The sequence below is a fragment of the Puntigrus tetrazona genome, chromosome 3 (assembly GCF_018831695.1).
Source record: "Puntigrus tetrazona isolate hp1 chromosome 3, ASM1883169v1, whole genome shotgun sequence".
Classification (NCBI taxonomy): Eukaryota; Metazoa; Chordata; class Actinopteri; order Cypriniformes; family Cyprinidae; genus Puntigrus; species Puntigrus tetrazona.
In genome coordinates, this window is record NC_056701.1 from 1,853,915 (window position 1) to 1,878,545 (window position 24,631).

Below are 24,631 nucleotides of genomic sequence, written 5' to 3' on the forward strand. Positions count from 1 at the left end.
AACAACAAAAACACTTGATGCATGTGAATTGGTCAAAAAGCAACAGCAAACAGCAGAGCTCTGCAGCCATCTACTGGTGAAAGTGATCGTGTTTCTTTCACAACTCTGGCACGTTGTCACGCTGAAAATGAGGAACGTCCTCTGAAACGATGAAGACTCTGCTTCTTCTGCCATCTGTCCTGTGTCCGAGTAAAAACACCAGCACGTCAAACTGAAAACAAAGGGTGTTCATTTAAACACAGCTCTTTAACATTTCATCTGTTAATAGTACTAGTGCATGCGTTAACTTTTAGCTTCTGATCAACTTGCTAACAATGAAACGCATAGCAAAGCCTAACAGAGTTTCCCACCATTTTGGGCTTTAGCTCAAGATGCTAACATCAAACGCTAGCTTATGGCACGTCTATAGATATACGATATATATCGTTGTTTGTTAAAAGTGATAAATGATAACTACTACTGTACTATAAAGGACAGGAGGGATACGTATGGCTTTTTTTGCTGTAAGGTGTAGGTTTAGGGTTACAAAAACAATATTTAATTGTTCATTAATTGACCAGAGCTAGCCACATCTCATGACATCTGACTTGTTTTTATTGTTTTTATTAAAGAAATGACAAAGATTATATTTATGCACTCGTGCTGTTACTTAATAGAGTAAACATACACAAAAGATCAAAATTACGCAATTATATTATGATAATTCAAACTGAATGTTTGAATCAGTAGACAAAGGCAGTCAATGGGTGTAGTGGAAGAGTTTTATTTAAAAATTTTAAAAGCATTATATTCGGAGGTATATTTTTTGTAGTCATCCGAAACTGATTCAGTAACAAAGTTTATCTTGGAGGTGCAGAACGTGCCACCAAATTATAGAATTACTTATTTAATCGTTTGAAAACGATTTAATCATTTCCGCCTCCGGGCCAGCAGGAGGCGGAAGCGCGCTTCTTAAGTCGCTCGGGTTTCCGGTCGCAACTAAACACCCGCAGAAGAAGAACGCGTCCAGCAGACCGCCGTTCAGATGCAGCTGCTCAATGTCTACCGAATAAACACAACATGCAGACTTTATTTTAACATGTTCACGTGTTGAGAGCATCTTTACGCTTCAGCTGCTCGTCGACCGACCGGTAAGAAACACCTGTCGCTAATCATGCTAACGATAACAACGACAGCAATGACAGTGAATATATATATATATATATATATATATATATATATATATATATATATATATATATATATATATATATCTCTGAGAGTGCGGGGTTAACGCTGCTGTGCTTCAGTCACAGGGTTCAGAGCCGATAATGTTCACGGACATGGACTACGAGCTGGAGGAGGACAAACTGTGAGTATCACGGACATCATCCAGCGATAATTAATATTCACGTTTACTCGACGTCACATCCGGCGGGGTTTGTAGACTTCTGTGTCGGTCCCACTTAGAGTTGAGCGTTACGAAATGTTGACCGTCGTGTGTGTGATTTGTGTCCAGAGGGATTCCCACGGTTCCCGGACGGTGACCCTGAAGAAGGACTCGCAGAACCTGATCGGGATCAGCATCGGCGAGGAGCTCAGTTCTGTCCCTGTCTCTACATCGTCCAGGTCCAGACCTTCACGCACGCACGCACTCTCTCCATCGCTGTCCTCAAATAGTCTTCGACTGAAGCTCATTTGAGGTGTGTGTGTGTGTTCAGGTGTTTGATAACACTCCTGCCTCTCTGGACGGGACTCTGGCCGCCGGTGACGAGATCACGGGAGTCAACGCAAACCGGTGAAAGGAAAGACTAAAGTGGAGGTGGCCAAGATGATCCAGGCGTGCAGGTACGACGCCTAACACCAGCTCGAGTCAACGCTTCTGACATCTTTATGTCTTTATAATCACTCTGAGCTGGGATGACGGAGTTGATATTAAAGACAATATATACAGCAATCACACGAGACTTTAAGTGACCGTCGACTCGCGACAGCCTTACCTCTTGAAGTACTTCTGTCTTTGGAAACCTCTTCAGAAGTAGTCGAAGCTGTATGTTAATTTAGTGCGCTTATGCTTTTTTTGAGTGTGCGTGTGTGTGTGTGTGTGTATAGGTTATATAATGCAAACAACATCACAATGTTATCTGTATATGAGCACGTTCTAGACTGGTTAGGAGTAGTTGGTTGTTCTTGAGGGGTGTGTTTGTGATCTGCAGGGGGAAGTCGTGATCCAGTACAACAAACTGCAGGCCGACCCGAAGCAGGGCAAGTCTCTGGATATCGGTAAAAACTCTATATATGTGTGTGTGAAGGGATGCGGAAGTGTGCTTCTCTCTGATGAAGGTTTGTGTGTGTGTGTGTCAGTGCTGAAGAAGGTGAAGCATCGTCTGGTGGAGAACATGAGTTCGGGGACCGCAGACGCTCTGGGACTCAGCAGAGCCATCCTGTGCAACGGTCAGACCAGAGTCGCTAACACGGCTAATGAAGTAAACGCATCGCTACCGATACGAGAGCCCCGTCACTGACGTGTGGATGTAATGTGTTGCAGATGGTCTGGTGAAGAGGCTGGAGGAGCTGGAGAAGACCGCTGAGCTTTATAAAGGTACGTTCGTACCATCGCTGCATCAAACTGAGCGTTTACTCTGGAAGTAACCCGTGTCTGTGTGCGTCTAGGGCTGATGGAGCACACCAAGAGACTGCTACGAGCTTTCTACGAGCTCTCGCAGACCCACAGAGGTACGCTAGGTTTATAGAGTGACGTAAAAACGGTTATGTTTTCTACGCGAGAGCTCCTAAGATCATCCCATGTCTGCGTTCCTCTCTCAGCGTTTGGCGACGTGTTTTCCGTCATCGGTGTGCGTGAGCCGCAGGCCGCCGCCAGCGAAGCCTTCGTCAAGTTCGCCGAAGCGCATCGAAACATGGAGAAGTTCGGCATCCAGCTGCTGAAGACCATCAAACCCGTGAGATGCAGAGATTAAATATATGACGTGAGTGCTACATCGTGTGTGTGTGTGTGTGTGTGTGTGTGGGTCAAAGACATCAAGATGTCCGCGTCAAAAAAAATTCACAAAACTGATTTTATGTCCATTTAAATGTAAGTAAAGTGTCTACTTTTGAAGTTTTTGGAGGCTGAAATATCAAATTGTGTTTGAAATAACGTTACATTGTCATTCAGTGTAACGCAGTATTAATGTAAAAATTCAAACAACGTGCTTATTCTAAAAAATATATAATAATTCAGACGGCAAATGGACCTCTAGCGTAAGTAATTGGTAATTTGAACGTGTCAGTGATGGTTACGCTGAATGACTTTAGAGGATAAATCTAGTAAATGGGGGGAAAATGTGTGATAAATATTTTTGGCTCAGAAAAACAAAAACAAAATTGCAATTAATCGGAAAACGGCAACAGTTTAAAGCAGTATTATTTTTTGGCTAAACCCTTGTTTTTGTGTTTGACCCACATAAATATATGCAATTACACAAATAAGTGTTTATTTTAAATGCAATTCAGCAATTAATCGTGATGCTAACAGCACTGCTATGATGTGAAATGGCTAATAATAAACCACATTTATTTTTAATTGCATGCTGTGTGTCTGTTAAGAGTTAAAGCACTTTTCGGGTCTGGGAGTCCCTGATCTGTGCAGTGTAGAGTATGAAGAGTAGCTGAAGCGCATGCGTGGTGTAATGTAATGAGGAATAATGTGTGTGTGTGTGTCTCTCGTCAGATGCTGCATGATCTCAACACGTATCTACACAAAGCCATTCCCGACACCAAGCTCACCATCCGCAAATACCTGGACGTCAAGTTTGAGTACTTGGTACGACAACATCCAGAAGATTCATCTCGTGTGACGTCAGCAGAGGGGGGTTTACTGATGTGTGTTTGTGTTTTTTTTCAGTCGTACTGTCTGAAGGTGAAGGGAGATGGACGACGAAAGAGTACAGCTGTATCGTAAGTTCTCTCTCTCTCTCTCTCTCTCTCTCTCTCTCTCTCTCTCTCTCTCTCTGTCTCTCTCTCTCTCTCTCTCTCTCTCTCTCTCTCTCTCTCTCTCTCTCTCTCTCTCTCTCTCTCTCTCTCTGTCTCTCTCTCTCTCTGTCTCTCTCTCTCTCTCTCTGTCTCTCTCTCTCTCTCTGTCTCTGTCTCTCTCTCTCTCTCTCTCTCTCTCTCTCTCTCTCTCTCTCTCTCTCTCTCTCTCTCTCTCTCTCTCTCTCTCTCTCTGTCTCTCTCTCTCTGTCTCTCTCTGTCTCTCTCTCTCTGTCTCTCTCTGTCTCTCTCTCTCTCTCTCTCTCTCTCTCTCTCTCTCTGAGTCGGAGTGCATGCTGGGAGTGAGTGGACGAAGCCGGTTGGCGTGAGTGAGAGTATCTCCTTGGTTGAGTGAGATTTCCCTACCTTTTTTTCCTTTAATCAGACCTTTCTGTTAAAACGTTTAAACATATACAGGTATAGTATAAAGGCTTCCTACTGACTTTAGTCAGTGAGTGGGAAGAATGGCGTTAGATGCGGGAGATTTCTCGCGTTTAACACTCAAGCACGGATGTAAATGTATGCCTGATGCGGCGGTGTCGGTAGAGGACTGTCTGATCGCCGTGAGCGCGGCAGTCGGGGGCGCTAACATTAGATCTGCTTCCCGTATGAATAAGGCCATTGTGTTTTTTCTTAGCGAAAGCCAAATGGTGGATGATCTAATCGAGTCTGGTTTGATTATCAATGACACGCTTGTACCTGTTTTACCTTTGTCAAGCCCATCCAAAAAGTGGTTTTATCCAACGTACCGCTCATCAAGAATGAAAAGCTAGAACAAATCCTCCAGAGGTATGGCAAAATAGCCAGCCCTATCAAAATGATTCCTCTTGGTTGCAGAAACCAGGAAATTAAACATGTAATGTCCTTTCGCCACAAACCTTCATGATTCTGAACGCTCAAAGTGATCCTTTAAACTTGTCAGCAAAATTAACCATCGATGGCAAAGATTACACTATTTTTATTAGTTCTGAGTCCATGAGATGTTTTGTCTGTGGTGATTTTGGACATGTCAGGCAGACTTGCCCGAATCGCGAAAGGCCAGCGGCGAAGCGCGGACACGGCTCCGCTCGCTGATGCGGAGAAAGCACGGAGGCCGCGCGCGATCCTGCTGCGCCGCTGTGGCGTCAGAACTGCAGCCGGCCGGGCCTCTGTGCCGGATGATCTGTCTGCGGAGAGACCGCTGCCGGCGCCTCTGAACGCAGCCCCGTAGCGCGGCTGGGAGGAGGCGGCGCCCGAGTCAGACGCCCGCTGACCCGCACACAGGGGCGAGCTTGGGCGCCGCAGCTCGTGCCTGCCGATTCGCTTCAACAAACTAATGAAAACAAAAGTACTGTAACCGATGACCCCATCATTCCAGATGACATTTCATCTCAGGAATTATTAGATCTAAAGGGGCAAATTGAGGAATCTGATAATGACTACGAGGACATTGAGCTAATGGATAATAATGGGATGGATTCGGAACCTGCCTCTGGAGGTAAGACCAAGCTTTATTCTCTTCAGCAGATCAATCACTTTCTTGATGTTACAAAAGGACTTCGTAAGCCAAAAATTGAGTCTTATTTCCCCGATTTGGAATTGTTTTTGATGTCCTGTAAACTGGCAATGAGAAAAGCCACCTTCGATGAATTTGACAAACCTAAACGGTACCGGCTCAAGAAGCTTCTCAGTAATGTTAGAAGTGTGTTACATTCACAAGAAAAAAAATGAATATGGATTGGTTGTGGTCTAGACACCCCTGGCCCTGTGGTTCAGTATTACTGAGTGTTTTTTTTTATTTTTTTTTTATTTATTTCTATGGCACCCTTGAGGTTTAGCTCATTGAATATTAATGGATGTCGTGATGCAGTAAAAGAGCTCGTCTTTTTAGTTATATTATGATAAAGAGCTCAAGTGTGGTGTTTCTGCAGGAAACACATACAGATAACACTAATCAGACACAGTGGCTGAGTGAATGGATGGGTCAGGCTATTTTGAGTCATGGCTCCAGTGTCAGTGCAGGGGTTGCTATTCTACTTGCACCTGAATTTAAGGAACAACCTGTAAGTGTTTTTGAGCTGGTGTCTGGCCGTTTACTGAGGGTTGATATAACTATTCATGGTACTCAATTTTCATTTGTTAATGTGTATGCTCCCAATATTGGAGCTGAACGTGTAACCTTTTTCAAGAAACTTGAAGTTGCGTTGAGTGATGTTCCTCAGGATAGGATTATTGTTGTGGCCGGAGATTTTAACTGCACCTTAGATCACACTTTGGACAGAAACCATGAAGAACCACATAGTTGCTCAGCAGACACACTTCGATCATTGATCACTTATCATAATCTTGTAGATGTTTGGAGAGAATCTTTTCCTCAGGTTAGGCAATACACTTGGTTGAAAGTGAACTGCAACATGATTTCTGGGGCTAGACTAGATAGGATCTATGTACGGAAAACCAAAGAGATAAATTCTATAACAGCTGTATTTTTCCTACTTCTCTGTCTGATCACCATTTTCTCTCTATCGATGTTACAACTTCTATGAACACTTTGAAACTTTCATACTGGAAATTTAACAATAAATTATTGCTAGATCACAACTTTGTTAGTTCTTTCACTGCTTTCTGGGAGATCTGGAGAGAGAAAAGGACAGTTTAAGTCCCTGAGTCAGTGGTGGGACATTGGCAAAATTCAAATTAAACTTTTTGCCAGAGTTACTCCGCTTACAATAAAAGTTTTTGGACAATAGGATGGAACAACTTGAACAAGAAATACGTCATTAAACACTGATGGGGACATTGAGACTACTACAGAGGTTTTTGAGCACAGCAAGCTTCTTTTACACAACCTCTTAGAGGAAAGAGCCCAGGAAATGCTGATTCGTGCAAGATTTCAAACTTTTAACAGTATGGATGCTCCTACAGCTTTTTTTTCAAATGGAGAAGAAGACCCTGGATAGAAGTGTCCTAAGTTGTTTGAAACTTCCTGGGGAAGAAGAGTTACTGATGCACATGGAATTATTTCGCATGCACTGTCTTTTTATGAGGATCTCTACAGAGCGGAACCCTGCAATGACGACATGGCGGATTCTTTCTTTTACAGGATTTACCTCACCTTTCAGATGGAGATAAATCTAAGATGGACGAGCCATTGACTTTTGATGAACTCTCTATAGCCGTTCAAGGACTGTCTTCTGGAAAGGCCCCAGGCCTAGATGGACTTAGTGCTGAGTTTTATAAACAATTTTGGCATGTTATTGGAACAGACTTGTTTTCTGTGTTTATGGAGTGTCTTGAGAGAGGCACATTACCAGTGAGTCTACGGAGCGGTAATCACCCTGTTACCTAAAAAGGAGACCTTGAGGATATCAGATGCTGGCGTCCAGTCTCTTTACTTGGAATAGACTATAAGTTACTTTCAAAGTCTCTAACCAACAGAATCAAACTATATATTTCTTCAGTCATTCATGTGGATCAATCAGATTGCATTCCTGAACGGACTATTTTTGATAATCTTTTTTAATTCGTGACTTGATTTCTTTTGCCAGGGTACATAAGCTGAACATTGGTTTTCTTTCCTGACCAGAGAAGGCCTTTGACCGGTTTGATCACGCTTTCCTTTTTAAATGTCTTGAGGCTTTTGGTTTTGGACCTTCTATTATTTCTTATATTAAACTGCTGTATACAGACACGTATAGCATGTTAAAGATTAATGGTATGCTTACGAGGCCTTTCAGAGTAAGTAGAGGCATACGGCAAGGGTGTGGCCTCTCAGGAATCCTGTATGCTATTGCAATTGAACCTTTATTGGTACTATTGAGAAACAAGCTGTGTGGTATATCTTCAGTGTTTCCTTACACTTCAGATTCAATGACTGTCAAACTGAGCGCCTATGCTGATGATGTTACTGTTTTTATTAGATCTGCTCGGGACGTTGTGAACTTAAGTGAGTCCCTGGAGATCTATCAGAAAGCTTCCTCATCCCGAATTAACTGGCAGAAGAGTGCCTCCTTTTATTGGGTGATTGGGAGAATGGAGGCCCTCCAGCACTTCCTCAGAACTGTTCCTGGAGTCTGGATGGGTTTAAAGTGTTGGGGGTCTTTCTCGGGACTGATCAGTTTATTCAGAAAAACTGGGATGGTTTTTTGAGAAAATCTCTCCGGTCGGCTAAATAGATGGAGGTGGATTCTGCCTCAATTATCTTATAGAGGCAGAGTGCTTATTATTAACAACCTGGCAGCCTCTATGATGTGGCAGCGTAAGTGTTCTTGATCCACCAAAAGCTTTATTGCAGCGCTTACAGAAAATGTTTGTTGACTTCTTTTGGGATGGCTATCACTGGTTTCCTCCTGCATATCTTCACCTACCAGTTAACGAAGGGGACAAGGGCTAATTGATTTGGTAGCAAAGGTTAAATCTCTCAGGCTAAAGACTGTCCAAACTTTACTCTACCCTGTGGTCTGTAGGCGTGGGTTTCATTTGGATTAGCCCTGCTCAGGACTTTTGGTCATTTTGGTCTCGATAGGCAGTTGTTTTTAATGTCTTCTTTTAGCAGTAATTTTTCAACAGATGTAATGTTTTATAACTCTGTTTTAAATTCTTGGTCTATTTTCAAATTTGGTAGAGATGAGAGCTACCATTTTGGTCTGGAAGAACCACTGTTTTGTAACTCTCTACTGGACTACAATACTGACTCTTCTAAAGCACTTGTAAAATGTTTTATGGAAAAAGGAATGAATAAACTTTCAGATTTAGTTGATACTTCTTCAAAGGAATGGAGGTCAGTGGTAGACATCTGCAGTCAGACTGGTTTTAAGTCAGTTAGAACTGTAGAACGGCTCATAGGTGGGCTGAAAGCAGCTCTTCCCTCCACGCTTCTCCTGTTTATTAACTGTTTTCTGTTAGGGGGTCCATCCAGAGTTTCTTTTCCCAAGTTACGTGTGTCTCCCAATGTTAGTTTTTTATATAACGACCAGGAAGGAAAGTTACTGTCCTTTAATAAGCTGCAAGAGCTTGATTTTCAGGTGGCCGGAAAGAGAGACCTCTATCATATATGTGTTAAGACAGTTTACTTTGAACAAATTAAAGATAGAAGTGACACAAAATGGAGGGAATTTTTAACAGTCCCTGCTGAGCTTTCTCCATCTTGGAGGATTTTGTACAAGGGCCTCTTCCTAAACGTTCTGGGACCTACAGTGGAGGCTGTTACATTGTACTCTGCCCACTAATTCTCATGTTTCCAAATTTAATTTGAATGTTTCTCCATCCTGTTATTTCTGTTCCTTATCTGAATCTGTTTTCCATGCTTTTACTGAGTGTTTTAGATTAGCTCCAATGTTTACACTGCTCGAGAGACTAATTGGAGGTTTGGGCTTTGTTTTTAGCAAGACATTGTTTGTTTTGGATGTAAATATTCAAAAGCACACAGTCAAGAGTGTACCTTAGCCAATTTTATCATGGGACAAGCTAAACTAGCCATTTGGAAGTCTCGTAGATTGGCTGCTGAAGGACGAAATATAAATGTTCTTCGATATTTCACTGCTTTGATGGAGTCCAGGATAAGAGTGGAACATAGATTTTCTCAAATGACTGACAACTTGCATGATTTTGAGTTCAAATGGTGTGTAAATGGTATTTTGCTGTCACTTTGTGAGGATGGGGAAATAATATTTAACTGGTGATGTATAGTGAGTGATTTTATTTATTTATTTATTTATTCATTTATTATTATTATTATTATTATTATTTTTTTTTTTTTTTCTTGATAACTTTGCAATGCAAGGAGTTGGATGTGTAATGCAAGGTTGATTTTAAATGGTTAATAAAGCGTGTTAAAAGTCAAAGTCTCTCTCTCTCTGTCTCTCTCTCTGTCTCTCTCTCTCTCTGTCTCTCTCTCTGTCTCTGTCTCTCTCTCTGTCTCTCTCTGTCTCTCTCTCTCTCTCTGTCTCTGTCTCTCTCTCTGTCTCTGTCTCTCTCTCTCTCTCTGTCTCTCTCTCTCTCTCTCTCTCTCTCTCTCTCTCTCTGTCTCTCTCTCTCTCTTTCTCTCTCTCTCTCTCTCTGCTCATCTCTGCTCATTTACTTTACTCACTGTCACTACTCAAGATCATCTGACTCTTAATAAAGTCTGGTTGTTTAAAGGCCTGTGACGTGTTCACTGATTGTACAAAGTGTTCTGGAGCTGGAGATTTTGACTTTGACCTACATCCAGATCGGGAACATTTAAAAATGTCAAAAATACTGGTACACTATACTGGTAATAGTGTGAAAGTGAGCCAAAACCACTGTGTGTGTTGTGTGTGTTTCAGGCGTTGGGTGACCCGCTGTACCGCGTCAGCACCGGGAACTACGAGTACCGCTTGATCCTGCGCTGTCGACAGGAAGCCCGCGCGCGCTTCGCCAAGATGCGCAAAGACGTCCTGGAGAAGATCGAACTCCTGGACCAGAAACATGGTTTGTTCAGTTTGGAAAGCGTCACGCGATCCGCTTTAGCAGCGGTTTAACCCTTTCCCGTCTCCCTTCAGTCCAGGACATTGTGTTCCAGCTGCAGCGCTTCGTCTCGGGGATGTCGCACTATTACGACGACTGCTACGCCGTGCTGAAAGAGGCTGACGTGTTCCCCATCGAGGTGGATCTGTCCCGGACCATGATCAACTACGGCGGGCAGAGTCTCTCCTACGAGGAGGAGGAGGAGGACGAGGAAGACACGGGCCGAGGAGGAGAAGACGGAGCTCCGCAGACTGAGAACGGAGCCGAGAAACTCATCGACGACGAGTGAATTATCAGATGAAATAAGAAATCAATGAAGGATGAGAGAGTATGTTCAGGGTAGGATGATCGACAAATACAAATAAAAGCATTATATATTACATATTTATATATATATGATATTTAATATAGCAATTCTTTATTGATAAACTACATTCAAATGACTGGGCAGACAGGAAGTGAATCACTGGTTGCCGTGTTACATACTTAGTAGAATGTTACTATGGTAACAGAATTCAACATTTCAGACAAACATTCTTTATTTGAAGTCTTGGCACTTTTTTTTGTTTTTCATAACATTTCAAACGAAGGGGACCTGAAATTGAGTTGTCAATGTGGATTTGCACAACTTTGTGAGGTTTTTCTCTCTTTTTTGCCTTTAAAACACTGGATGAATGTTTTTGAGCTCTTGTTTTGTTGTTTGGGTGTAATTTAATGTGATGGTGTTACTGTGGTTTGTGTACATAAAGGTTTGAAGAAGAAAGATGCTTGTGAAATGGGTGAAAAATGTAAATCAGATTTGTTTTATGGGCTTTCTCATTAAACGTGTCGAGGTTCAGGAACTTTTATGGCGTTCGTCTCAGTGAATCTTTAAAGTGTCTGAATCAGAGGTTTAACCATTAAAACGCACTACTTTGGAGTTGAAAAGCCACTCACAAACAATTATTAACGTTTTAAGTTTTTAAGTTTTACTTTCAAATTATTGTTTAATGACTCGCAAGTTATTAACATTTCTTTTTCCTTTATCTTGATTTGTTTTAAATGAGTATTCGGATAAACCAGTTGATAAATAACTTGACGAGTTGTAACGACTCAACGATATAATCCTGAAATGGCCTCTTAACATCCAAAAGGTGTTTCATTTTACAGTTTATCTGCATTAGCATACTGCTAGTTTAATAACATGTCGCCTATAATAACGAAAAACTTATTCGGTTTAAACTAGCGATTTCACTTCCGCGTATCAGCAGCGATCACGTGACCTCTCCCCGGAGTCCGATTGGACGTCTTTATAAGGCGTCTCCGCCCCGCCGTTGGTATCATCCGCCCCAGTGGCCTAATGGATAAGGCACTGGCCTCCTAAGCCAGGGATTGTGGGTTCGAGTCCCATCTGGGGTGAAGCTTACTTTTCTTTCTTCTGTGTTTATTGTGTAATTCAGCGCGCGGCAGTCGCGTTACATAAACGTTATCTCGCGTGCGTGCGTCCGCGGGGATTTATTTCGATGTTGTTATGTCACGAGGAAGCTCTTCCCTGACGGACTTCCCACTTTATTTTCAGTTTCTGCGGGACTGAACGTCGCCGACACAAACATGCCGAAGAGCAGCGTCTGCGCGTTAATTGTCGCGTGCTTCGTCGCGGCAGCGGGAGGCGACAGTAAGTGACTCGTTTATTCACCCGGGCGCGTTGCTGCGTCGTGAAGCGATTCGATCTGACCGTGTGCGCGGCGCGAAGTCCCCGTCTCGTGTCTTTAAAACACTGCCATTGTTTTCCGTGTGTTTTAAGTGAGTTAGAGAGCGATCCCTGACTCTGCGGTTTTGAGAAGCACATGATCCTATAAAACTCAACCTGAAGGCTGATACGAGACTCCAGTTACTGAACAAAACGATCAAGTTTTACAGAAATATAACACTTGATAGAATGGCAGTGCAATGCATAATAAAATAAATGATTTAAAGTGAAATGCAAAGTTGGGAAAGCATTACAGAACCTGTTTGAGACTTATTTTGAGCGTCTTATTTTACAATGCATTAGTTTTACATCTGAAGCTCATGCGAGCACATGATTTGTTAACAGGTGAAATCGTTTCGCTTCAGTGTTCATACATTATTAAAGTTTTTATTATTATTATTATCTGTTAATATTCAATTCGTCTGCTCTGACATGAACCAGCAACGAACACTTAACTAGTCTTCCAAACCGAGTAAGTTTGGTTTAATTTACGGTGTTTTTGGAGATCAGTTTCTCATTTCAAATCCTGCAGAGTTCCTCTTCTGATTGAAACGGCATTATTTCGGAGGTGTTTTGAGGAAGTCGCGGGCGCCCTCGTGAGTCACGTGTGTGTGTGTGTGTGTGTGTGTGTTCGCTCCAGAGCTGCTGGAAGGCCACGGCGTACTGGGACTCGACCCACAAGGCCGTGGTGCTGAAGGAGGGCGTCCTGGACCCGCAGGGCGACGCGTCACGGTTTACTATAACGACACGCTGTGGTCGACGGGATGGGGCGTGCTTTCGAGATCCGCGCGGGGACGCGGCGCGGCGCAGCGCGATGACGTCACCATGTTCCTGGCCGGATATCTGGAGGGTTTCTGACGGTCTCCGGAAGTCTCCTCATCCTCATCCTCTTTTTTTTTAATTGGATTTTTTAAATTAAAATAATACAATAGACAATACAAAACACAAAGAACAGGGATTGAGTAAAAATCTAAATTAAACACGCAATCAAGGCCTTCGGATCACTCCGAGCGCAGCCGGACAGTTTTGATCACCTTTCTATTAGTGCTTCTTTGAATAGTATAACAATAGCTTTCCAGTTCTTCATAAAACACTGTGAAACAGGCTTCTCTGTTAGAAAACTTACGAGTAGATTCATAACAAAAAGTTTCGCATTCATGTCACCTTGGCTGAAATGTCCAAAAACAACTTTTTCAAAAAGCAAATGTACCTTTTGATGAACACGGAGACATCATGCAGCAACTTTGTGAGCGTCCTCATCTTCTCAGACCGCCGACCTTCATTCAGACGCCGTGAAACACAGACGCTGCTTCATTTTTATTACGAAATAATTTCCTGCAACATCATTGTTTTTTTCATCATTGTTTATATATATATATATATATAATGACTGAAAATTGAGTTTAAATTTAATGTATGTGACTAATATTAAATGTCATAATGGTGTAAAATTATATAGCTTACAATATAAAATGGTGGTATTTAAACAAAACTGCTCTCATCCAGATGTGTGATGTGGAATGTCAGTTTATTATGTGTTTCTGTAACGAGCGACTAATAATAATGACTGGTGTGTGTTTCAGGCAGATTTTTGATCATTACACCAACATGTACCCGCAGCTGATCGAGAATCCCAAAACACTGCTGGCTGTCAAACGCTTCATGGCGTGAGTGACGCTCCTGTGTGTGTGTGTGTGTGTGTGTGTGTGTGTGTGTGTGTGTGTGTGTGTTATCTGTGCTTGCTCCGGACCGGACGTGTTGACTGTGTGTGTGTGTGTGTCTCAGGAAGCAGGACGACTGGTCCCGGGCTCAGGTGAAGAGTAACTCGTCTGATCCTCTGTGGATTCACACGGGCCTGATCCTGGCTCAGCTGGACGGGCTGCAGGCCGGAGTCACCGACTGGGCCAAACAACACGGGAGGGCGGTGAGAGCAGAGCGGGGACAGCTGCTTACTTTCCTTACCTTTTCTGTTTTATCAGGGTTGCTTTTCTGTTATTTTTCCTATTTCCTACTTTACAAATTAATTTAAAAATAAAATAAATTTAAAAATAAAATTGTTCCTTTTAATTTTTCCATTTATAGAAAAAATTTTATCATCCATTTTCATTACTATTTATTTAGCTAAAGAATATTTTTTTTAATCATCTTATTACATCAAAAGGTTAAAAGCAAGGTTAGTTAGCTGGTGTGTCTTCTCGTCTCTCTCTGCAGCCTCTGTCTCAGTTTGCCTTCCAGTTCCTGAACGCGGTCGGTGATCTGCTGGATCTGATCCCGGCGCTGGTTCCTCACGGGACGTCCAGCTTGAAGCGGTATAAAGCTCCTCCGATGGGCCACTGCTCTGCGCTCATAAAGGTATCAGACATCATGGAGACTGACGTCAGGAGAGCGTGTGTGCTGCTTCTCAACTGCTCTGTGTTTCAGATGTTGCCTGGCTTTGAGAACCTGTTGTTCGCTCACTCCAGCTGGTACACATACGCTGCCACCATGCGCATCTACAAACACTGGGACTTCAGACTGAGTGAACCACACACGGCCACCGGGACTCTGTCCTTCAGCAGCTACCCTGGTACTCACTCTCATTCATTCACTCTTTCACTCTCTCACTCTTTCTCACACTCTTTCTTTCACTCACTCACTCTCTCACTCTTTCTCACACTCTTCTCTCTCACTCTTTCACTCACTCTCTCACTCTTTCTCACACTCTTCTCTTTCACTCACTCTTTCACTCACTCTCACTCTTTCACTCACTCACTCTCTCTCTCTCACTTTATTCTCTCTCTCTCACTCTCTCACTTTCACTCACTCTCTCACTTTCACTCACTCTCTCACTTTCTCACTCTTTCACGCATTCACTCACTCTCCAATTATCTCTCTCACCCATTCATTCACACTCTCTCTCTCTCTCTCTCTCATTCACTCACTCTCTCTCTCACTCTCTCACTCTTTCTCTCTTTCACTCACTCTCACTCTTTCACTCACTCTCTCTCTCTCACTCTTTCACTCCACTCACTCTCTCTCTCTCACTCACTCTTCACGCATTCACTCACTCTCAATTCTCTCTCACTCACCCATTCATTCACTCTCTCTCATTCACTCACTCACTCATTTTCTCTTGCTCTCATTCACTCACTAAGTGTAAGGGTTTTTTTTGTTTGTTTTTTAAGTTGAATTCGTGCATCATGCAGTGCGTGGTTTGTGGAATATTTGAATGTCTGTGTTTTCAGGTTTCCTGGTGTCTCTGGATGATTTCTATCTGCTGGGCAGCGGCCTGATGATGACTCAGACCACCAATAACGTCTTCAACACCTCTCTGTACTCCTTCATCTCTCCTGCCAGCCTGTTCTCCTGGCAGAGGGTTCGACTGGCACACACGCTGGCAAAGACGGGAGAGCAGTGGGCCAAAACCTTCTCCAGATACAACTCTGGTCAGAAATCATCATTCACTCCTTTACAGAAGCTACTGGTCCGCCCATGTCTCATTGTGTTTTCCGTCTGATCCTCGCTCAGGGACGTACAATAACCAGTACATGGTTGTGGACACGAGTAAAGTGAATCTGGGCAGCAGTCTGGAGGACGGAGCTCTGACGGTGGTGGAGCAGATCCCGGGGCTGGTGGAGTATTCGGATCAGACGCAGGCGCTGCGCAGAGGTCACTTTCACTTCTTTGTGACTTTGGGGCTGAATGAAACCCGGACATGTTGTACATCTTGTGTGTGTGTGTGTGTGTGTGTGTGTGTACAGGTTACTGGCCGTCCTACAATGTGCCGTTCCACCGCAAGATCTATGATCTGAGCGGATACGAGGAGATGTGGAAGCAGTACGGCGAGGAGTTCTCATACGACCTTTGCCCTCGCGCTAAGATCTTCCGCAGCGACCAGTCGTCCGTCAGCGACCTGAACTCCCTCAAACACATCATGAGATACAACGGTAAACGAGTCACAGCATCTTCTAATGAAATCACCTCTAGGCTTCACTTCTTTAGGTAACTAGATTTATAATAAAAGAAATTAGATGACTAAGTTCTAAACCTTTTAATGCAGCTGGACACTTGATTTAAGATTCATTTCGTCTTAAGATTTATTTTATTTATTTAAGGCACACACACACACAAATATATTATATAGTGTTGTGGGTTTGTTTTTTTTATTATTTGAATTGGTTTATGTCTGGAATTTTCAACCTTTTTTTTTATTTTTTAGCATAGTATATTCTTTTAAAGTATTTTCCATTTGCATTTCTTTTTTTTTCGTGTACACACAATCATACACACATACTCTCACACACAGAGACACACATACTCTCACACACACACACACATGTATGTTTCATGTGCTCCAATTAAAACATAATAACTTATGACTCAAGTTTCTTTTAGAAATTTGTCCTTTAAACATCTCTCAGTAAAGCCGTGTGTGTAGCGTCAGCAGCTGTCAATCATCATCATCTCAATCTGTGCTCAGATTATAAGAGCGACCCGTGACTTCGCAGGGCGTACCCGTGTAAGTCCGTCTGCTGCCGTAACGACCTGCAGCAGCACCGAGCCAGTCCTGGAGGATGTTACGACACCAAGGTCAGCTGACTGCCTGTCATTAACCAATCAGAGCGCGTCCTCTGCTCTGCTGACGCTGTGTTGTCGCTCAGGTAGCGGATCTGCACATGGCGGAGGAGTTCACGGCCGAGGCGGTGAACGGGCCGACTACAGACGGAGGGCTTCCCGTCTTCTCCTGGGAGGCGTTCAACAGCACGTCCCATCAGGGTCTTCCTCCCAAATACAACTTCAGCTTTCGTCCTGATGCAGCCGCAGCTCTTCCGCCCCTGAGGATCATGGGATTTCTCTGCGCAGAGCACACGAACCCTTCAATCTTTCCATGCGACGATTAATTTGATCCATAAAATCAGCACAGAACTCTACAGCTGCCACGTGACAATCAGTCCAGGACTTTTTACTTCTCTTTTGATTGCTATATTGAGGAAACCATGTTTTGTTGCCCATTTCCATCACGCAGGATAAAAAAAAAAAAAAAAATTTTAATTTAGAATTACCATAAATAATCAGTTACTGGAAATAAGATATATGCAAGTCCAAATTGATAAAAGATAAAATGTCAATGTTACGATGTCACACACACGAGGAAAAAAGTGGAATTATAAAACGCAGTTAAAACCGACAAACCTACGAGGTAACATGTTTAATTACGGTAAACTGGGTTGAAAGTCATAACTGTGAGGTAAAACGTCAAAATATAGTATGGTACTACGTAAAATATGCATAATCCTGATTTTGAGGTAAAGTCAAAAATGTTAAAATTGAGGTGAAAATGTAGTACGATAAAGTAAGTTATAATTTCGAGGAAAAAAGAGGAAATGATGACATGCAGGTTGTAACTGACAGGGTAAGACATGACTTAAATTATGACATACTCGGCCAAAATTGGCGTATCAAGTCAGAACAGGCAAAAAAATAATAATTTACATAATAGGACTCAATATGATTTAGTTTTTTAATTTAACATAAATGTTTATTGGTATGTCATAATTCTGACTTTCATCTCATAAATATGATTTATGTCTAAATTTTGACTGTTTTGATGATTTACTGAAGCATGACTTTTATGTCGTGGTAGAAATGGGTTTCCATAAATTAACGCAACACAGATGAACATCTTTAAAAGGAGAACGTCAGTATTGTTGTCATTTTTTAAAATCTAGTCAAAGATGCGAGCGAACAACACGAGCAGAAATGTTTGAATGTAAACAGTTATGTGTTGTTTGACGACTCTGCTGTTTCTCAGATCTCTTCTCTCAGGGAACTGACTCACAAGTGCCTTTGATAGTATTTGAGCATCGCTGTCAACCAACGTTTTTGTAATCTTGTTTTTTTTTGGTTTTTTCCTCACTTTGATTCAACCAATGAATGAATGAATGAATACAAGCCTCATCTCTTATTCTTGAGTGGTTTTTTGGACACCAGTTTAGTAAATCAGTTATTCTGCTCTTTTTTTTCTGCAACTTGGATTTTTTTCAGTAATTTTTGTGTGCATGTTGTTCTTTGTTTTTGTTTTTTTTTTGGTCAAAAATATTGGCACCCCAGCTATTATGTCAGAAAATGCAACCCTTCTCTCAGAAAAATGTTGTGGTACTCATGTTTATTTATTATTTCTGTTTGTTAGTTAGAAAAGTCAAATCTGATATAATTCCACACAGAACCCAAAAAATGCATTGGACCAAATTAGCACCCCCTTTGGAAAAAACCCCAATGGTCAATCAATGGCTTTCTGTAACGCCTGTCTACTGGATTTTTGGACCCCTCTTGTTTTGCAGACTGCTCCAGGTCAGCTGTTTTGAGATCTTTTCACAGGTGATCTATGGGATTCAGATCTGGACTCATTGCTGAACTGAACTCAGAACCGTGCTTTCTGAAGTGTGTTCGGGGTAATTGTCCTGCTGGAAGACCCATGACCTCTGGTGGAGATCCAGCTTTCTGACACTGGCCACTGCGTTGCGCCCCAAAATCTAATCTGATGATTTCATGTTAGCGTTCACACATCCAGTGCTATGTGTGTCTAAATACAAATCACAGCATCACATGCTGGAAAAGGTTTTTTGACAATTTTGACAAGGTGCCAATAATTTTGTCCAGTCCATTTTTGAGTTCTATTTGAAATTTGATCAAGCTTGGTGTGTGTGTGTGTGTGTGTGTGTGTGTGTGTGTGTGTGTGTGTGTGTGTGTGAGTGAGTGTGTGTGTGGTTGCAGTGCAAACAAAAGCAGTAAGCAGGTGATTACCAAAACATTTGGAACATTTTTCTGAGAAAAGTGTAGCATTTTCTGACGGGATTGCAATTTTTTTATAGCCATGACTATATATGCATTTATTATATAAGATTTTATTTTCATTTAACTAGATTTTTCTAGGTCTAAAATTTCCTTCACATATCTTGATTTCTTAGCATTTTTACGTTATTTGAGTAAAGATTTTCTTTTTAATTTGCAGCCCACTACTCCACTCCAGTATTATTTTTTTCAGTCTATCCGTGTTGTTTCTCCATATGTTGTTGATGTTGGTCTTTCTCTGTTTATCTTTATTTCTTTTGTTCTACTTTTGACCCCTTGACCTTATTTTTCCTCACAAATAAGTAGAAATGATCATCGTCATTCATCATTATTCTTCTAAGCCATGATTGAGAGGAGATCATCATCTGTTTTCCTATGAATGACCAAAACCACCAGTGAGTATAATGTGTTTGTATGTTCACAGCAGTTTCATTTCCATCTTTCATTTTTGCACTTCAAAATTTACTCTACAGATAATTTTGAGGTTTTGGTTTTTAAACATTTAGAGGAAAAAGTTTTCTTTTGTGGTGAGTAAGAAAAAATCTATACAAATAAAATGCACAATCATGAAAACAGTGAATAATGTTTTTATTTTGACTTTCACCCCATTGTTGGCTTATATATATATATATATATATATATATATATATATATATATGTGTGTGTGTGTGTGTGTGTGTTCTGGGGCAGGAATTCAGTAGTGAGACAGCTCTGGTAAAAAAAACTGTTCCTCAGTCTACTTGTTCTAGTCTGGGGAATCTGAATCGCCGGCCGGATGGCAGGAGGGAAAACAGTTTGTGGGCAGGGTGAGAGGAGTCCTTAAGAATACTGCGTGCTCGACGCGCAAACAGTGTCTCTTCTGGATGTCCTCAATGGATGGAAGTGGAGTTCCTGTGATGCGCTGGGCAGTTTTCACCACCCGCTGCAGTGCCTTGCTCAGCAACAGAGCAGCTCCCATACCAGACTGTGACACAGTTTGTTAGGATGCTCTCTATTGTGCAGCGATAGAAGTTCACCAGGATGGCTGAGGACAGCTGGTTCTTCTTAAGTTTCCTCAGGAAGAAAAGACGCTGGTGAGCCTTCTTGACCAGGCTGGAGGTGTTGGTGGTCCAGGACAGATCTTCAGAAATGTGGGTTCCCAGGAACTTGATGCATGAGACAGGCTCCACAGCAATCCCATTAATGTGGATGGAATCATGTGTGCCTCTTCTCACCTTCCTGAAGTCCACAATGAGCTCCTTGGTTTTGGTGGTGTTAAGGAGCAGATTATTGTCTTTGCACCACGTGGCTAGATGCTGGACCTCTCCTCCTGTAGGCAGTCTCATCTTTGTTGCTGATGAGACCGATCACCATAGTATCATCTGCAAACTTGATGATGGAGTTAGATCCAAACACAGGCCTGCAGTCGTGGGTGAAGAGGAGTAGAGGAAGGGGCTCAGCACACAGCCTTGTGGTACACCAGTGTTGAGAGTGACAGTAGTGGAGCGGATGTGGCCTGACCTAATATGCTGAGGTCTGTTGGTCAGGAAGTCCATAACCCAGTTACACAGCGAGATGTTAATGTCAAGATCTCTGAGTTTGGTGATTAACTTAGAGGGTATGACCATGTTGAATGCTGAGTTTAAGTCAACAAACAGCATCCGTGCGTAAGTGTTTTGATTTTCCAAGTGTATGACTACAGAGTGCAGTACAACTCCTATTGTCTTGATAGGCAAACTGGTGGGGGTCCAGTGTGGAAGGCAGAGAGTCCTTCAGATGTGACAAGACTAGTCGCTCAAAGCACTTCGTAACGATGGGTGCTACGAGGCGGTAGTCGTTTAGGCACACTGGGCTTGGGATTTTCGGCACTGGCACAATGGAGGTGGATTTGAGACATGTTGGCACAGCTGCGTGGGCAAGGGACATGTTGAAAATGCCTGCACATGCTTGTAGTACGCATCCAGGGATACCGTCTGGTCCAGCAGCCTTGCGCGCGTTAATCCGGCTCAGTGCGGTGTAAACCTCTGAGGAGGTGAGTGTGATGGGTGGGTCGGTTGAGGGGTGATCTTGGTGATCGTTTTCATTATTGTCTCTCTCAAAGCTAGCATAAAAGTCATTAAGCTTGTTCAGATAGAACGGTCTACTCTTAACTATGAGAAACTATATAACAATATTCAAGGAGAAAAGGTATATTTTTTTTTAAAATTATAAATTATTTTATGCCAAAAATCATTAGGATATTGAAGGAATAGTTCACTGGAGAATTAAAATTCTGCCATCATTTATTCACCCTCAAGTCTGAAAAAGTTTGTAAAAAGTTGGGTGTTTTGGGTCACCATTGACTTCAACGGTAGGGAAAAAATTACTATGGAAGTCAATGGTGACCCAAAAGAGCATGATTACACATTTTTTTGATATATCTTTCTTTGTGTTTGGCAAAACTTCAGGGTGAGTAAATGATGACAGAATTTTCATTTTCCAGTCAACTATACCTTTAAATACAAATCATGTCTCATGAAGATATTTAGTCAATTTCCTACTGTAAATATATCAACATTTAATTTTGAATCATTTGACTTAATTTTCACTTTAGTACTGTTAAATGCTGAATCAACAGATTCTATTGGGTTTATGATATCTGTCTTGAGAGGTAGTGCAGATAACAACATGTGGTTAAAAATAAAGTTCAGTTTCCTTCTGTTTCACTCTTTGTCTCTCTAGAGATTCGATCAGTGATTCATTCTCTCCGACATCACGAATGAAGAAGTGAAACAGCGCTGTGTTTCTCTCGCTTACCGTGATCTCTCCATCTCTGCCTTTGTTCTCATCGGTTTTATCAGCAGTGATGAACAGGAGGCCGTGTTCTTCTGGATATAAATGGGACTCTCTGATCAAGTTTTTTGCGTCTCCCAAAGTTCTGGTCCACTGACGCCAGCAGGTGAGTCACGCTCTTGAGCAGATCTGTGCAAGGTGCTGTGTGTTACGTTGAGTTGGATGTTTTCGTTGCTCTAGCGGTTTCTCCGCCGTCCGGTCCCGAAGCCGGTGATGAGCAACAGAGATCAGCCAGAGTCCTGGTCCTCCATCAGCCCCAGCACGTGGATCTGTGTGGGAATGGTCACGAGCAACTCTGTTCTGGTGCTGCTCCTTTGGTTCATCATCTACAGACGCCACAGCAGGACCTCGCAGAGCACAGGTACGCTCCAACACTAGAAAACTAACTTTCGTGATTTTGTGAGTTTCTTCCAGCCAATGAACCAGAAAAACACTGACAGCCAATCAGAATCCATTTGACTTTAAAGAGCTCCATATCAGAGATGTCCTGCTTGCCTCGTCTGAAATCGTAATTGGGATCAGTTTGTCACCTTCAAATGCTTGTTATTCGAAAGAATGTGAATACTGCAGGTTAGTTTCTTGGGGAAATCGTAATAAAGCTCAGATGTATTGACGATATGTAGTTGAAAAAAACACCCAAAACCTGTGGACTACCCTGTGGGTTTTCCATACTAGACAGCTTGCAGAAAATTCTTGAATTTCAGTCAAATAAATTCTCTTTCGTCTGTGTAAAACAAGTAGCCTATATAATACTTGGTTATGTCTGTAGCATACCTAAATATCTGTAACTGCAAGAGAAATCAATGGAGATGATGTGAGAAAACTAATAACTTAAAACATAATAAGCCGTTCATGTCTAATTTCCAAATCCCCTTACAAAAATTACCAATGGTTTTACTACAAATCAGCATGGTATTTGAAGTAAAACTGTGTTTATAAATGATAATCAATATGACATGGTTACTACACTATTACTACCATGGCTAATTTTTCGTAGTTACGATAATTTGATAGACAGCGCTAAGAATAAACGCTCCCTTATCTTGCGTGTGAAGCAGAATTTAAAGCGCATCTGTTTTTTTTAAACGGCGGAAGAAAAGCGTACGGTCTAGAAATCGCAAATTTTAGAGTGACGCACGCATGCTAGTTGCAAGGCAAGCAGTGAAGATGGCACGTGATTGCGTCGAGAAAAAAAAAAATCAAAGGAAAAGCAGCGCGGTGGAATGCAAAACACGTTTTTGTTCAGTAGCCTAAATGGGCTTCCAACCAACGAAAGCTCGCGCGGACACTTTAGCGAGTTTCTGTTCCTCGTTGGGGTCAGGAGGGTGGCGAGGGTCTTCAGGGACGGCCCCGTGTCTCCTTTCAACACAAACACACATGCATCCGTTACCTCAGGACGCAGAACGCTGGTCTGAAGCCAGCGGAAACCCCAGCGACGCTACTGCTTGCTGCTAAATTTAACCCCTGCAGTTTTCGACGTAAGCAGGTGGTCAGTAAGTTAATACTGTTCATCACCCGTCGGCGTGGTTGTGATTCAGTATTCTGTGGCCTAATATTTGTGACTAACAAACGTAGGCGGTGACAGAAGTTTGCCTTTGAATCAGTCGCTGTCCCTGATGTACGCCGCTTTCGATCATTCCAGAACTGGTTTGTGACACCATACCCATACACCTGAACCAACCTGCAAACACGTCACTGAAATCGACGATCACGCAGAACGTTGTTTTCTACCACTCTGGGTTTCCGTTCTTGCTCCATGGTAATGACTGGCGAGTTTGAAAGACGTTCGCGTGGCGTGATCTCTGTATGATCTCACTGAAGATTGACATCATTGGGATCAGGTGTGAAATCTGAATCATAATGGCACCATGATTCATAAGTAACTCTTTTTTTATTTTAGAAGCATTTAACCCTCTCTGAACTGAAAAATCAAAGTAATTCTACGTGAGGTAAAATGAGTTAAATGATATCTTCCACTGTTGTCCATTAGCTTTAGCATTAGCTCAACTATTCAGTAGTGACCACATTTACATGTGCATGGGTGGGCATAATGCAGTTGTTTGTATTAATCAGAGTAATGCTTTAATCTCATTATGATTTACATAATGACCAGAGCAAAGCAGTTTCCATTGTTAGCTACGAATTGTGGTCACATTTTCCGCCGTTATTCAGATACCTTACTGCACAGCGAAATTATGGACCCAGAAAGGGTATGTATGTTACTGGCCACTGTTTTAATTTGATTACGTCTAATGTAACACACACTCATATGGTTGTGAAAACCGGAAAAAACATTTCTGACGCCTAGATGTTTTTGTGCTTTCATCGTAACGTTTAACCGCAATGTTGCCATAATCACATTAAGTGTATCTGTCCCGCAGGTGAAAGGACTCTGCGCCTCACACCCTGATAACCATAGAACAGGAAGAGAAAGCCCTGTCACCTTTGCCTCGCGTCAACGGCCAGAGACAGGAAGTGCCGATCGACGAGGGACCCTGTGGGCGGAGCCTGTGTAACGGAGGGGCGGAGCACGGGCTGCCACTTCCTGCCACAGAACTGGGATACTCCGCCTCGTCACCGCCAAAACCGGTCAACCTGTTTAAGTGTGAAGAGTAATGCGAGCAGCAGAATTAATACAGCGGCTAAATATCCAACATGGCAGCTGTGTTCTTCATGAATCCAGCTCGTATTCACATTCACTTCAAACTATAGACCTCATGAAATCAAAACTGCAGTGGCGTGGATCTCCGTTCATGAACCTCATGTGAAAGGAGATGCAGAAATCGG

The 24,631-nt window shown here is 42.4% G+C and overlaps 1 protein-coding gene, 1 non-coding gene and 1 pseudogene across 2 annotated transcripts; all 3 read left to right on the forward strand.

The window, feature by feature from the left end:
* The first annotated feature begins 970 nt into the window (after window positions 1–970).
* LOC122330640 lies at window positions 971–11,315 on the forward strand (annotated as a pseudogene).
* Window positions 11,316–11,798: 483 nt separating this feature from the next.
* trnar-ccu lies at window positions 11,799–11,871 on the forward strand. Its single transcript has one exon. It is a non-coding gene; the product is annotated as a tRNA-Arg (tRNA).
* A 1,838-nt stretch (window positions 11,872–13,709) lies between these two features.
* Window positions 13,710–16,696, forward strand: LOC122330213 (phospholipase-B 81-like). Its single transcript, XM_043227073.1, has 8 exons — window positions 13,710–13,869; window positions 13,988–14,126; window positions 14,414–14,554; window positions 14,624–14,768; window positions 15,427–15,627; window positions 15,710–15,850; window positions 15,943–16,128; window positions 16,662–16,696. Exons 1-8 carry the CDS (start codon window positions 13,736–13,738, stop codon window positions 16,679–16,681), a joined length of 1,107 nt encoding a protein of 368 aa, XP_043083008.1. The 5' UTR covers window positions 13,710–13,735; the 3' UTR covers window positions 16,682–16,696.
* The last annotated feature ends 7,935 nt before the right edge of the window (window positions 16,697–24,631 follow it).